This window comes from Notothenia rossii (genome assembly GCF_949606895.1).
Source record: "Notothenia rossii genome assembly, chromosome: 9".
Taxonomy (NCBI): Eukaryota; Metazoa; Chordata; class Actinopteri; order Perciformes; family Nototheniidae; genus Notothenia; species Notothenia rossii.
The window spans coordinates 15,942,030-15,959,107 of NC_136907.1; the positions used below are offsets into that span (position 1 = coordinate 15,942,030).

The window sequence follows — 17,078 nt, forward strand, 5'->3', positions numbered from 1 at the left end:
CACTAGATAGATAGATTGATGGCTTTTATTCCACCACAAAGGGAAGTTTACTTCTCTCAGGTCAGTACTAACAGACAATACATGTTACATATGAATCCCCATTCAAACAAAAATAACGTATGTCTCACAAAGGCAATGATTTTCTAAAGAAACCAAGAGAAGAAATCCTCCAAGCATTCTGACATAAAAGATCTAGTTCACCTTATGTGTCGTATTGCACTGGCATTATAGTGTTCTAAAATATAGGGTATATTTAGAATGAATGGCATAAGATAAACTAAGGTTGATCCCAGAGCCCATATTACAAGTTAGTAACTAAGATGTTATTGTATAAAAGGTACAAACTCTATCCCTGTGTTTATACAAATGTGCACTACAGTCCCATTATACTTTAAATGCTGCAGCCATTGCTGAACACCAGAAAGCATCATGTCAGCATGTCAAGTATTTGGATTTATGTCAAGGTGACTTGGGGAAATTTGAGATCCTACAATCAGTTGGGCTAGGAACAAAAAGTAATTGTTGGTTGACTATGTGTGGATTTTAAGTACATATTTTACAGGTGATAATTAACTTTATGAGCTTTCAGTAAGAGATGAGTGTGTGTAATTTGGCATTGCTGCATCTGTGTGTGTGTATTCTCGTGGAGCATTAGACACAGACTGATGGGAGCTGTCACTCAAAGGAGGATGTGGGAGATGGGTTGGAGGAAGGACGGAGGGCTGTCGGCATCGATCCAGCATGTCACAGTCTGAGAGGCTGGCCGGCTGTGTCAGTTTCAGCATGGGGCTTTAATCCGAGTGTGTGTGTGGAAATGTGTGTGTGGGCTCATGTATGAATAGTATTTCTACTCAGTGTAATTGCGATACATTGTGTATAACAACATATTCGTGACTAGTCATTTATTGGTGTGGATTAATGTAGTCATTCATTGCATAGATGGTAGCACAATCACTATAGTTAACATTAAGGAGGTTTTTTCATTTATTATATAAAAGGTTTTTAGGTTATGGGTTACGGGTAACTGAGCAGGAAAAACAAGTCCTTATTTAGGAGAACAATATCATTACACTAATTTAAGGCTGGGTAATATGCCAATTTTGATGAGACTATATATTATTGTAGATTCTATTTATTTTTATTTCACATTTCTTTAAGAAAGAAATACACTATAATTCACAAGTAGTTTTGAGTATTGCAATTAAAAGTGAAGATTTGCACACATTGTAAAAGACAGAATACCTGTCTTTCTGGATTTAAATAAAGTACTCTAGTTTAAAAAGGTTTATAATTATGTTTTTATCATGTATACAAATACTAGTTGTAGGTTAAGTATTATTTCAATTACCAGTGTGTCCACACATGTTCTGTTACCTTTGAAAGAGAGAAGGACATGTTAACAAAAGCTGCTGAGACCAAGTGGTTTCTGGAGACTTCCATTACTGAAGTGGCCTGGGGCCTGAGCCTCTAAAAGCTCCATGCAGGATGCTCTCCCAACAGACTGACTGCCTGGAAGCAACCAAGAGGTCACATTGAAATGCATGTGTGGCGCAGCAGATATAGACGGAAGGAGACAGAAGGAGAGAGGGGGCAAAAGAGGACAAGAGAGACAGAGAGAAAAGACGAGAGAGAACAAGCAAGGTAAAGAAAAACCAGATGCCAGCGAGGCTAATAAAAGTCTGCACCAACATAATGTACAGATGCTAATCTGCTGTTCTCTACACTCCACCGAAATGCTGGTGGAGGCAGCAGCTGCTAATGATGCTTGAGAGCATGTTCTGTCTTTTTCAAACCATTGCAATTGAAATAAAGTAAGCTAAGTAGTGCTGTAGACGAAATTCAAACAGACAAAAACACTCACTGGTTGGCTGATTTTTCCCACTTCATACCACCTTATCTGTTTCCAAGACTGCTCACTGCTCCATCTCGGTCTACACAGGATGCATTCAGGCACAGTATTCAAGATGAAACAGGCTCTTTTAAATCACATTAGTCATACACAAATACAATATGTTGTCATATTAACGATAACTTGGTTAACTTCTGTGACCCAGTGCCGCCCTGTGACGAACATCCTTAATGGGTACCGTGTCTAATTCATTTTGACAGCAGTGGCAGCACGCCACTTAATTCATATTCAAACAACTTCTAAATACTGCGTCGACATATCAGAGTGAGAGAGAGGGAGAGACAGAAAGAGAGAGGAAGCATGCTTACTTGTTTTGAGAAGAAATAGGGGTTGTATTGAGCAATTTACAATATAATAGATTGGGTATATTGCTTAAGGAGCATAGAACAGATAGCTGAATAAGCAGTAGGTCCATCAGTCCCCAGGGGGATGATGTTGATTTGCAGCTATAATATCAAACATACAGTATGTATAGCACAATAAATGATTAATAAGTGCAATAATGTGCACTTTTGTAGATAGTTAGATGCAGGAGCAGTTACTGTACAACAAAATTACTGCTATGTTTTATAGATATATGTGTTCTATCTATATGTATTTCTGCTTGTGTGTAGGAGTATGTCAATATGTACATTAAATATGGGACTTTCTAAGACTCAAATGCCATCGGATCTCAATCAAAACAAAGCTGGCTCATACAACAGGTAGTTGAGTGGATATAGTATGCCTGGGTACTGTCAGGGTGCGTGGAAAAGGTGGAAAAGGTAGGACCAAAATGCAGACTACAAAAAACGGAAAAAGGTCTTGAAACAAAAAGTGAGCTTTATTTAAAAGCTGGTAAACAAAACATGGCATAACTTGAAACGGTAACAGAAAACAACCACAGAAAAACTGACAGTAAGAAACATGGAGGAAGGCCGGAGAGACAACCAAGAAGTGTGACATGAAGGGAGAACAAACAAACAATGAACCGACAGGGGAACACAGGAAGAGACAAGACTAAATACAGGGAGGGGTAATCAAGGAACAAGAAACAGCTGGGTAAAGGACGGAGAAACACAAGGGCAACAGGTGAACACAATCAGACAATTAGACACACCAGGGAAACTAACGACAGGGGGGAAAACACAGGGAGAAGGACCAGACAAGAAACAAGGAGGAAAACATAAAACAGGGAGAACAGAACAGCAAAATAAACCCAAACCTAGACATACAAAACTAAAAACATGACATAACATAAAAATCGTGACAGGTACACGTGTGTGTGACTGTGTGTATTCACATTATCAGAGTTTACTGTATGTGCCTCACTGCGTGTGTCACCACGCCAGGCTGTAGACCCTCTGTAAGGGGGCTTTTTCAGCAGGAACTATGTGAGAGTTTGCGGTGAATATCTAGTATGAATGAATACTGAATAATAATGAAGAATGAATGAAGAATGAAGAATGAATGAACAAAATGAAGTATGAAGTATGAATCTAGTTTTCTAAGAGGACAGAACTAGTCCCCCCCAAAAGTGGCAGCCAAGCCCTTTTCTGTTTTTACTACTTAGCTTCCGATGGGACAGAAAACACGGAAGCTTCAGTCGAGCATGAGAGCTGGTTTTCTACTCAATTTAACTGGTTTCACGCTGGGCTCAAGTGTGCTATTGACTTGATGGACCTGCTGTCCCTCTTTTACACTGAGCAGAAGTAGTATGTATTATAAAGTAATACATTGCTTTTTCAGATTATTAGCAATATTTCCTTTAAATTACAGTAAGTGTACTAGTAGCTCACCTGGTAAAACGGGCTCCTTTGTAGTAGGGCATACAAATTATTGCAGTTCCCAGATGTAGAATCCCATCTCCCCTTTCCCTTTTCTCTCCTATAAAAGGCAAGAAAAAATAAATAAGTTGATTTATCTATAGACCTGAATATTGGTTGTCAGCAGATACTCATAAGGCTTTTTCCTGCCTCCTTTAAGCGGATATCTAATAATAAATACATACCTACTTAAAACAAAACAAGGCATTAATGATAAAAGGAGAAATTAAGTTAAACCTCACAAACAATAATAAATCTAGATAGAGTCATTGAACTCATTAAAATAGCAAAAGTGTCCCATTGTATACATTAAATAATGTAGCAACTACGAGACGGCAGTTTTCTGAGAAAGAAGCCAAGGTTGTCTACCAGGAAAAAGAGCAATTACAGTTCAGTCTGTGCCCCCTAAATGTTTGTGACAGCAGCTTCTTGGCTTTTTTACCACGTTAACTACTTCTGCTGGGCGTGTGTGTGTTTGTGAGTGTGAGTGCAAATGTGAGTGTAAGTGTTTGTGCGTGTTGTGTGTGTGTGTGTGTGTGTGTGTGTGTGTGTGTGTGTGTGTGTGTGTGTGTGTGTGTGTGTGTGTGTGTGTGTGTGCGCGTGCGTATGTGCGTGTGTGGGTTAATCCAATGATTAATAGACAGAGTTAAATGGACTCCATCTAGCAAACACACACTGCTGTCTAGCTCTCACTCAACTAAGAAGCTTGTTTCTCTTGCCTTGGTTTACAGTTTTTAACCAGACTTTGGTCTATGAATATTTGACAAACATTCAGTTTTGCTTTTAAAAAATACATATTTTTCACATTTTTGCATCCTATATATAACACTACTGCCCTTAATGTTTACTTTCTTATATTCAGGCTTATCACCGTACATTTATTTAAATGTTTTCTCTTTTATGGCTATTATGTGTATAGCTTAATGACCAATATTTAATGTCATGTAATGTGTGTTGGTGTTCGGATCAGGGGGTCACAGGTTCAAACCCCACTGCAGTCAGCATGTCGTTGTGTCCCTGGGCAAGAAACTTCACCCCGAATTGCTCCTGTGGGGATTGCCCACAGTATTGAGTATGTAAGTCGCTTTGGATAAAAGCATCTAACTAGTAACTATGTAATATCCAGACTCAAAGAGCAATCCCTGCATTGTGTTACAGAACCAGAGCAGGCCCATCGTTAATAATCTGAATGTTGTGGCCATCCATGAACTCAGTCAGAACTGTGTTAGTCTCAAACACTACAAATCCTGCATCAAAGTGAAGCAATGCTGTGATATCTAAGTGAATGTGATTTTAATATGATCTCTGCTTGATCTGAGCTTCCTCTCTGCATGCCAGACTCAAGTGTCACATCATTTTCAACACATACTCTCTCGCTCTCACATGCACAGATTGATCCACTTTGTTGCTTTGGTTTTCTCACCCTCACATCTTATTGTTACTATGCAAGGACAAGTGCTTGAAGTGGTTACCTGTTATAAATACATAGGTATCTGGCTTGATGATTGTCTTACTTTTAAACTTCAGGTCATTAATCTGCTTAAAAAGCTGAGGGTTAGACTAGGCTTCTTTTTTAGAAACAAGTCCTGTTTCTCATTTGAAGCCAGGAAAAGGCTAGTCACTGTGACCTTTTGACCTGCGCTATGGTGATTTGATCTATATGAATGCACCTGCCCATTGTCTGGAAAAGTTAGATGCCGCCTATCACAGTGCTCTGAGATTTGTTACTAACTGTAAAGCACTTACTCATCACTGTACCCTGTATGCCAGGGCAGGTCTGCCTTCACTAACTGTACGGAGGCTCAGTCATTGGTACATGTTCATTTACAAAGCCATGTTGGGTAAACTACCTTTTTATATCTGCTCTCTGATCTGTCGACGAATTGAAAGTACTTATTGCCTGAGATCTCATGATGTTGTTTTATTAAATGTGCCAAGTGCTAGGACTGTCTTAGGGATGAAAGCTTTTAGTTGTGCAGCTCCACTAAATTGGAACAGTCTGCAAACATGTTTAAAACTGAGCACTTTGGTTCCCCTGCATCATTTTAAAACTCGGCTGGGTGACATGCTGTTTGATACTCATGGTACCTGTCACTGTAAATAGAGTTTGTAAACTGTACCCTGTACATTATGTTGTATGTCATCCTTATTGTTGTTCTGTTGTTTGTATGTTACATGTGTAACTAATGTCCGGCAGGTCACCCTTGAAAAAGACATCTTTTGATCTCAAGGGGCTTTCACCTGGTTAAATAAAGGCTACAAACATCTAAAGTGTGCAAAGTCTTGATGGACTCCCCTTGAAAGTTCCTTCTTTTAAGCATAGGTAATGTTGTCTTCTTACTAAGAGGCTCTAGATTACTTTTTTGCTGATTGATGGGAAATAGCATGTAACATTTAGAATAGGTTTTGGGAGAAAAAAATTGAAATATGGCTTTAACTGATTCTAAACCAATCATATCACATACTGAAATATTTTGTAATCCATCTCACATTGACTGATTTACTTTTTATTTTGTTCTTCGCTTTTAAATAGATGTTTTATTGATAACAGCAAAGCTCATAAAGGTTATATAAACATTATATGCTGTTTTTCACAATTAAATAAATGAGTAAATTGATTACAGCAAAGCCCAAAACGTTACAGACGTTAGCCACAACTTGTGAATACTGAGTTATATATGCATTCCCTATAGATCTCTTTAGGGTACATTAAAACGTACATGTTATATAACAGATTCTGACTTAGCTGGTCATTAGCTTTGGACTGTAACTATTCTCTGAACACACTTTAAGTTCTACACAGAACAACACAAATCTAATTATCATTCCATTATGGTATCAAACACATTATAAACCTTTGCTAAAAACTTGGGGAACGTTGGTGTTTGCTGGCGTGGCTAAGACATTTCTGCTCGTCTGAGTGATTGATAGCAGCTGGTCGCATCCATTCAGCTGTACTATATTACACACTTTAAGTGAGAAGGGCCAGCCTCTTCTCATTCCTTTTGTTCCCTAAAAATTATATTCATTAGTAGAAAGCTATGTGGATTGTGCATCTGTGTTTAGACTCATTCATATTCCAGATGTCATATTAGTATTTTCCATATTTTTGAATAATACATCATAATACTTAATGCATGTTCTAACTGAAACCAAGCAGAAAGGGGAGGAGGACAGTGATGCATGCGTATGTACCTCTCCATGCACCTCTTTGTGATTTTGCTAAATGTGCTTGTGTATTTTCAGGACGGATATCTAGTCTTTCCACACTCTGAGGCCACTGGCAATTAGATGTTAAGTGGTCTCAGCATTATCTGAGCCTTAGCAGACAGTTTTGAGTCAGCTCAATCAATCCCCATCCATCCATTGCAGAAAAAGCACCACCTCCAGTTTATTGGAGAAGGGCCCCTAGGAGGAGAGTTCACCAACGCGGCAAAAAACTACCCTTGGTCACTGAGCACTGAGTTTGAGCCAAGATGATGGTCCTTTCAGGGACGTATCTGCAAGTGGAAACCCCAATGGAGTCTGTGGTGACAAAACTGCAAACTCTCAAAGTGTTCAGTGAAATTGTAGCCCATCAGGAACATGATGAAGGATTTGAGAGCGGTGGTAGTGTAGTATTTTACGGAATATCAGAAATGGCTAGAGATGTCCCGATCCGATCACGTGATCGGGGATCGGAGCCGATCACGTGATTTTCAAAAGATCGGAATCGGGAGAAAAAAATCATGTATGTGTTGCTTCTTTGGGGCTTGTTTTCATAGACCTGGTTGCTTATGTCTCTCAAATCTGGCAACAGAGTGGGCAGGGCGCAGTGTCTAATTGTAGCAGTAAGCTAACGAGTACTGATAAGCTTTATTTTGTTTTGATGCTGCACAACTGAACTGATCCCATGCTGCTGTGAAAAAAAGAAGTTATATCCATGTCGGATAGAATATCCAAATTAAATAAAAAAATAACCTTAAGGGACATCTTGAACGCTTTTTTTCTTTTTTTTCTCTTAATGCATTGCATAAAGATCGGATCGGGAAAAATCGGTATCGGCAAATTGTCAAAATAAAATGATCGGAATCGGATCGGGAGCAAAAAAAGGTGATCGGGACATCCCTAGAAATTGCTGACACTGTTTTGCACACAGGGAAATCTTGTTGGCAAGCCAGGAAATGTTGGTTGCTGGCTGCAATTATATATAATATTCTTTTTGCATTAATTAGTTCCTTGTGGGAGGGAAACTAATTAGCTCATCGTTTAGAGGGGAAGAAAAAAAAGTGTGGCCCCAGTGGGACGCTCAGCACGTTAAAATCAATAGAGATTTGTGCAACAGCTCATCAAATGGCAAAGCAGGGGGCCACATGCTGATAAAGGCTTGCTGTGGATGACAGTAATGGATGGACGGATTTATAGATTGATGACCACAAGTAGCAAGACTGAGGAATATTTAACTAATACTATGTACGGTCACCCTTACTAAAAACTAAACAAGAAAATATGAAGAAGTACAGACCATCAGGCAAAAGCGTCAGCCTAGCCGATGTGCTAAATCTATCTGGGTGCGAAAAGTGGTGGGGGGGAAGCCCCTTCTTCTACTGTCAATGCCTTTGCATGGACCAAGCCTATCTATCTTTGCTCAGCCTTCATTTTTAATCTCGACTTTCAAAGTTTGTAATGCCAAATCTTGTTCCTGGTGTGTAAAGGGGGGTAGCCATTGAGTTGAGAATAAAAAACGTTTTAAAATGTATGACATTTTATGCATAAATAGAGGAAGTGCCATTTTGTGTGACTTTGACACTTTTCTTCCAGCAGAGAGCAAAGCAGTTCAGTGTTGCCAGCTAAATCTTTACAGCACACACTAACATAAGGGAAATGTAATATATGTAATGGCCTGCTTTAATGAAATGGCAAGACACTCACCAGTCTGATGGGAAAACCTGTTAACTCTCAGTAGAGATAGGAGCAGGGCAGCAAGCCATCTGAGCAGACAATGTTGCTGAGTGGATGTAAAATTGTGCTCAATATATGATCTCAAATATTTTCGTACCGCCAAAGCTGATGGAATAGCAGAAGTATACATTTTCAATAACACAATCACTTCATGTAGTATTACAAATAATACCCAGGGTAGCCTGAATGCTAATGTAATCACAACAGAGATTATGTTTTCTGTGTCAACCTTATTTGCTGTAGAAAAAAATGAGCAACAAAACAAGGATTACATTATAATGATGATTGTGTCCTGAATGTATTAAAAAAAACAAGTATTAGATTTAATTTAACTGTTACAAACAGTTTGGTAAGCAATTGATATGTTGTAGCTCTTGTTCTTCTTTTCTTTATATTTGCCATTATTAATATTCATTTGTCAGCTATGTTACTGGTATTAAATGTGGGCTTTCTTCTTCTTTGAATAAATAATAAAACTAAACTAAAACATGCCCGAACACTATAAACAAATATTGTAATGTTTAAAAAGGAAAGGGGGAAAAAGACTTCCTGTGAAATTGCATGTCCTTCTACTGTATGCTGTCAAAAATATGTTTAAACAGGAACACTGTAACCTTTCTCCCCGCCTCTTGTGTACAATGTATTTAAATAGATTTGTTACCTTATTAGCCTTAAAGACAGGATAATAAGAATTGACTCAGGCATTAGCAAACAAAGTGGCTCCCACCTGTATTATGAAAGAGTGTGACAAATCTATGTAAGTAAACAAGTATATGTCTTTCATTATTTCCCATTATTTTTGTGAGCAGTGTTATATTCATTTCCTTTTTAGAATTCTTCTCCCACTCCTATTGCATATACCTCTCTTCATTCAACCCCTCCTGGTATGCATCCTCATTTTGTAATCTCCTTTGTCTCCAACCGTCCTTGTCCTGGCGTCCCTCTGGACTTGTCACCTTTCACTCCTGACAGTCTGCTTTCCTCTGCAGGTATTCCTTCCAGGATGAGGAGGACATGTTTATGGTGGTGGACTTGCTCTTGGGAGGAGACCTGCGCTATCACCTCCAGCAGAACGTCCATTTCTCAGAGAGCACCGTCAAACTCTACATCTGTGAGCTGGCCCTGGCCCTGGGCTACCTCCGTACGAAGCGCATCATACACAGGTTAGATACTCAGTCTGTACAAAAAACATGAGAGGTATAGGCTTTTTACTGGTTGCCCGTAATATCTCTTTCTTATATAAATCATGTCCCACTTCTGCCTCTCTCCGTTGTTTTTCACCACCAAGTCTAAGTATTATCTTTCCCAGTGTACGTTTCTCCTTGGCTGTCCACTTCAATATTATTTTCTGAGATGACTGCTCCACCATTGAGCAGAAAGGTCTAGCAGTGTCGACATGAAGGTCACACCTGACACAACAGTTTACTATGAACTGCAGACTATGGCCATCATGAAATGCACTATTTATGTCCTGCTGCTTTGTCAATGCCTTATTTAATTTGTAAAATGCAGGTTAAGTGCTTTTTAGGCCGAAATATCTACTGCTATGGCACAGCCAACAGTTCGCATGGCCAAGAAAGACATGGCTACAGCCCAATATTATTATTATTTTAAGTTGTTGAAGTGACTCAAAGGCAGTGGCGAGCCGTCAGGGCCCTCTAGGGGGGAGGGGGGGGCCTTGGTATAAAAGTCACGGCTCGCCACTGCTCAAAGGACATCCTGTTATGGCCAACAACGCTGCCAAAAGTACTTTAATCCTTACAGTGGTATCACATGACTCTTTCATAGAGGGACAATGCAGATAAGATAAAAACAAGGTCTCAAACCACATTTTGTCTGATTGGCTTTTCCAAATACATTACAAATTCAAGTGTGTCATTGCAAACCAGTCAAACTGAGGTCTTCAGTGTTGGTGGATGTACATGGGAACACATTTTGACCATGGAGTCAAGGAGTTGCATCTAGCATCCCATTTGTTGTTAAAGTGGAATATTTACCTCAGTCGCAAATAAGTCTTTCGATTGGTAACCTCTGTCCCATGTCATGGCCATATCTACTGATCATAATTCCATTGTTGAGGTCTACTAGAATATATTTACCTTGTTCAATGTTCCAAAATCACATTGGTTTCTCATACAGCATCTCTGTATAGTATCTGTATTCACTCTCTGTCCTAAACGGCTTGTTGGAGCTCCTGCCCCCCCTCCCTCTCCCTATGAGCCCACTGTGCTCTGATTGGTCAGCTCGCCCACTCTGTTCTGATGAGTCCACCGCCGTTACAGCGGAAGATCAGAGATTATGTCTTACAATGGCGTTTGTTAGCAACCAGAAAATGACACCAGTAATGACAAACAGATGAGAATGCTGCGTGGGGTCTGGGTGCCGTGTGAGCTGTATTACTGGAGTCGTTTCCTGGTCACGTCACTATACCCAGGAAGAAAAAAATGGAAAAAGAAAAATCTCAAACGAGGCGTTCTGGGGCAGCATAGACAGGTATTTTCTGTGTTACGGCCCCTCCACACGGCGGCGTGCGTTGCCGCTTCAACGCTTCTGCCCATTCACTTTGAATGGGGTGACGTCACGATTCGCCGAACTGCATTGTGGGAGCAAGGCGTAGCTTCTCTCGCGGTGCTCGCTGCAAAAGTAGAGCAACGTTCTACTTTTGACGCCTCGACGGAGGCGTCAGCCAATCGAATCATATGCCAGTACAAGCTCTAGCCAATCAAACCGCGTGCTTGTGTGTCTGGGGCGGGAGATTCTTGTGATTGGTTGTTGGTCGAGTTTCAGCCCCCCCCGCCGGCAAGCGAAAACGCACGCCGCCGTGTGTTGGGGTCGTTAGTGTTTTACTCGCTACAGGGTGTACTTTGAGGGTTTGTGACTCTGCAGACCGTTTACATGCAGAAAAAGCTACATAACACACAAGGGGACGGGTAATAACCGGAAAAGCATGTCATTGGACCTTTAAGTCTTCCATCTTTTTTTTTATTGTAAGTTCAGAGAGTATTACATTAATAAAAAGAATTCTGGAATGACATTATAATTAAAAATATATAGACAACTGCAGGCTATAAGAGCACAATATAACCAATTATTTTATTCCTTTCATGACCCTTTCAGTATAAGTGCATACATTTTTAACAAATACGACCTAAATTGTACAACCTTAGTGCTTTGCTCCTATTGATGAGTTACTGTTCTCTACTCTGTTGACTGAGCATGAGGTAAACAGTCCTTCTCAGGTTTTGATTAATAGAAAACAAAACCGCAACAGAAACACTAATTTAACACCCCCAGATAACAAATTACACCATTTAACATAGAGCAGACCACTTGCTCTTGTCCACACTCTCAACTTTAATAGGAAGAGAGAGAGAGAAAAATTAATAGAAGGGTTTATTAATATATTTATTTATTGAGTCCATTGAGGGGTATGAATATTTAAATTATGATTTCTATTTTAGTGCTGAAGAGGACAGACTTGATATGCAGGTGTTGGGGGCGTTTGTTTGGATGGAATCAACATCTTTTCAATCTGCATTCATTAGCTTCAAATAGGAAGTGGGGCTGAAAGTAACTCTCAGACCATCTCTATGGAAATTCAATAAATAATTTCCTCCATCAGCTGTGGACGTGCTGACTTCAGTACAGCAAGTGATGCACTTCAGAATGTGGTTGTGTATGTGTGCAGTGTGCACATGTAAATGTAGGTAAAATGCAGGATATGCATGTTCTTCTACCATTGGTCTGTGATGATATTGATTATAATGAGGAGATTAATCAAGATAATGACATTAATCCTACGTGAAATGGCAACAATGTAATGATGTTGTTCAAGAGTTTGACCATGACTTAGACAGAATGCTTGAGAGTAGTTTGTTTCAGTACGATGGCCAGACTTCCACATTAGGTTATTTAAAAAAAATGTTATTCATTTGTATTTGTATTTCTTTATACGACAGGACCTAGAAGCAGTCTGGATACAGGTTATGTTGCATTCACTGCCACTGCAAGATATTGTAGCTAACCTGTTCTGTGATGTCATGTTTATTCACTTCGAACACAACAAAATACTTGAAATGATGATGATAATGATAAGGAAGAGGAACATTAAAATGTTGTGCACTTGTGAAGTCCATAGAAGTTGTGCTACAGAGTGCAGAGTTAATAGCATGGGGCCTATTTGTGATCCCTGCTGGATACCTTTATTAACCATTTCAGGACTTCAACTAAAACCATACAGTCTATGTTTAAAACCAATGGCAACAACAAGAGTATTGATCCCACATGGGTAGAAGACAGTAGCACAGGGAAAACATTTTTAAATTCAAGAATATTAATTCAAAGTATTGTATTAGTGTTCTTACTGCTAAATTGAAATGTAGGGTTTGCGGTCCAGTCCAGGTAATGTTTACTTCCCTTTCTGTATCCATATTAAGATGCTTGATAACATTACAGCCGCAGGGACAACAACAGACATCGCTGTGATTAGCTCGTCCAATTATTTTCAATAATGAGCTCCTGCATTATATGACACTGAATGGCAAATATGAGCAATCTCAAGGCAAGTTGGGACAGAGCAGCAGTGAGGTTAACAACAGCAGTTAGGCTCATCTTGACAGAGCCTGGATGGAAAATCAAAGAGACAGCAGCGTCATCATGGGACATACAGGAGCCTCAGAACATGCAGTATGATGCAAGGTGGCTAATTGAATTACACTGTGTTATTAAGAGGGAAATTGATTTATTTTGAAGCCTACAACGTTTAATGATGTTTGCTTTTAAATAAAAAGTTCTAATCAACTATACCAAGTAGCAGTAGAGAACAGCTTTTATTTTTTTGCCATTATTAGGTTTTAATGTTGATTCCAGAATATAATGGCTGTAGAATAATGAAATAATCTGTATTTAGATTGATTCACTATAAGTCATTTTGCTAACTGGCAACTCAACAAACGAGCTTGAGTATCCCGGTAGTGGACTAACTGGATTAATATTATCTTTGAAAACTCTTCCCGGCAAAATATCCCTGTTGGCGAAGTAGGAAAAGGAGAGCGGAAATAAATGTGTCTTGTTTTACCGAGATAGTTCAGTCATTCCTAAAAAATCTGCAAATTATAGCCTGTAAGAATAGTGTTCTATATATTTGGCATTGTTAAGCTTGTTTCGTGCTGTGGGCAGTAGCTGGGACATATATATGGTTTTAGCTTAATACAGTGATGTTAAGCCACTATGTTTAACCCTAGCTCTCTTAGGAGTATGCCTTATTGACAATAGAATGAGTCTCAATTAGATTACAACTCCAGAGACATAATGGGTCTCTCCAAACAACAGGAAAGATAAATGGCAAGTGTGTTTCAGAGAAGGTATGTGTGTCTACATTTACCTCACCACAGCCTCTTTGACATCAACAACAATTACTGTATCTCAGGCTGAATCCCCAGGTGCATTATGTTGCCTAAAGGATTCATCATAATGGAAAGACTTGCTTGTTGTCAGCCAGCAGATGCTCTTAACAAGTCAATATCCCTTACTGTTTCATTTCAGAAACACTCTGCCCAGTAAAGTGGTTAAGGGACTAATGATTAGCTTCTTATCAAACTGACAGACATGGATGAAGATACTGCAGACAGGCCTTAGTCTACAGGTAAGATGGAAGTTCATCTTGTGAGACCAACTGTGAAACATTCACAACAGCACAAATGTAGTAATTTGGGTGGTAGCATTATTCTCCCATCAAAGTCAAACAGCCTTGAAAACAGACTCATTCAACAACCTGAAGAAAATAGATTAAATACAATCAACAGTTTACAAGATAGTGCTTCAGCTACTTGGATGCGATGCAAAGCGTGCCTTCATAATATTTTTGCGAATTATTATTACAGATAAGGTGTTTAGTTTGATTATTTTTGAAATATTTGTTGAGTAAAAGAAAAAAGTTTGACATTTTAAAATGATCTGATTGTCAACAAATCACATAAAAAAAATGTTTATCTATATTTAGCTTTAAGTGAAAAAAAACATTCAAACCATGTAATCCCCACATGCACTCTCTGGCTGTGTATTAATTCATAGCTGAAAATAGTCCCCAACAAATACACGATTAAACCGTTTTACTTAAAGTTTGCTAAAAAGAACTACAATGCCCAGCTTAATCTATAGGTACTTGGTAAATATAGAACTACAGTATATGGGCATACTTTGTGACACATTTTTTAAGATTTGTATCTGCTGCTGGAACAAATGAGCTCGGGGCTGAGTGCTACTGGAAGTTGGAAAGTATTGAGAGACGGACTAACACATTGTTGGTTTCATTCTTTCCATGGAAATTGTCCAATGTATTTATTCAGTTTCCTGAAGCGTACTGAGACCCAGCTGTTGCAGCAGCACGCCTATTTCAGCCAAGGAGGATTCTCTACTGCAAGCTATGATCTCTTATCTCTATCTCTCTCTCTCTCACACACACACACACACACACACACACGCACGCACGCACGCACGCACGCACGCACGCACGCACACACACACACACACACACACACACACACGGTGCTTATTCCTCATAATCTCTTTCGTTATCACTCCCACTTTTTTCCCATTTGTCCTTTTTTCTCTACGTACTATAATTTCCTTTTTTCACTATGCTCTTCTCTCTCATCCTTATTTCTTGGTCTCGGTTGTGCAGAATCTTTCTTTGTCTCCGAGGGAGTGGCACAAAGCGTAGCTGTGCTTCAAATAATTTATTTGCTCCTTCATCCCCTTCTCCTCTAGCGGCCTTTTGCCAGGCAGCCAAAAGGGAATATATTCTTAATTCACCTATCTGGATAATTGAAGGTGAAAGAGAAAAAAATAGTCTTAGTGGGTCTTGTCATGGATGGTTCTTAAAATGAAGAGATAATATACAACACTGCAGATTGCAGGGAGGCAGACTCCGTCATTACTCTTCCTCTCCATCAGCTGCTGGGAAAGGAGAGCGTTTGTCATGTCTTCAAGTGAAGTATTCTTTATTCATGGAGTGTGTTAATGTTTTATTTCCCAGCAGAAGAAGAAAAATATGAACAAAGACGGAGGGAGAGTAGAGAGAATGTATACACTTATATTTCCTAAATGCAGATTAAGGTGCCAGCTGATGCCAGCTCACTGATTTCCACAACAAAATGGTGAATTAAGCATTATCGTTGTGAACAATCTCCCTCGGCCCCAGCAGATTAGTGATGGGAGGAGGTTTGAGCTCTGAACATAGAGAGAATGTTTACTCTTTAGTCTGTAACAAAAAGATCGCTAATTGCCTGCTTGTGTATCTAACTCACGTGTCTGCCTGCGGGAGAAAGAAGGAGAGGGTTTTTGGCTACAATCATTGTATCTCAGCAGTCAGAAAGACAGACATGCAGGCAGACAGGAGGATCTACCGGCAGATATACAGAGTCAAAGAGCGAGGAGAGAGCTGACATTCTTTGTATACACTCCTCGAGTGTTTCTGACTGTGAATTATTAATCACTGGTAATTGTGATGTAAGTTTTGGCCTTGGCTTTTTAGCGCCGACTGGCTGCTTTCAGTGTCTGCTCGGTGCTCTCCCGCCTCCCAAAAATCAGCTCCAAATTAGACTGGGGACTCGTCAAGGCCAATTTTTGTCAACCAGACGCACTCAGTATATGTTAATGAATAAGGGATGAACATCTCTCAGCTCAGGGGTTACTACTGTCATCTACGCACACACACAATATTTACCAAAGTGCGTAAACAGGGTGACAGGGTGACAGACATGCACGCGTACACCTGTGTTCTTCTCACTCTCGTCAAAGCTGCTTTTCTGTAAGTGGGTCTAGTTGAATTTTCAATTCACGTTCAAAGGCAGCGGCTGTCTGACTCGCTATTCAATGGCTGGTGGGCGTGGGTACTTAGAACTGAGGGATTCTGTAAAGTTACAGATCTGTGTTTATCTGTGAGTTACTGTGTTTGTGTGTGTGTGTTTACTGTATGTGTGTGTTGCTTGTTTTGAGTAGTTGATGTAGCTGCTGTGGGCTTTCTAGGGCTTCCAGAGCTCCTCCACTCTCTATTGTTACCAAGAGGGAGAGGCACAATCTCAAACAGCTCTCCATTTTATTGTGGAGTGGAGAAGAGGGCTACTAAAGCAGCAGAGCCATAATAGAGTTTCTGATTAAACTGCCAGCAATCTACGGCCAGAAAAACAGGACAACAATTTCACAGCAGCTATGGATTAAAAAGTAAAAATCAACTCATTTAATATTTTATATTGTCTGAGAACATTACGTTAATATTTCATTTTGCCCCAGGACAGAAAACAGGAAAATGGCAGAAGTGATGTAACAAGGGGGCTGTGCAACACACCTTAGTTCTTCTGTTACAGTACAGAAATGTGTCCGTAGCACATGGCTTAAAAAAAAAGATAAGCTAGAACAAATAT

General features: G+C 39.6%; 1 protein-coding gene across 1 annotated transcript in view; it reads left to right on the forward strand.

The window, feature by feature from the left end:
- stk32a (serine/threonine kinase 32A) overlaps positions 1-17,078 on the forward strand; it is a 68,516-nt gene that overhangs the window by 12,282 nt on the left and 39,156 nt on the right. The window contains exon 6 of the mRNA XM_079649879.1: positions 9,645-9,818. Within this exon, the coding sequence (XP_079506005.1) occupies positions 9,645-9,818 (174 nt within the window). The remainder of the gene's footprint in view (positions 1-9,644; positions 9,819-17,078) is intronic.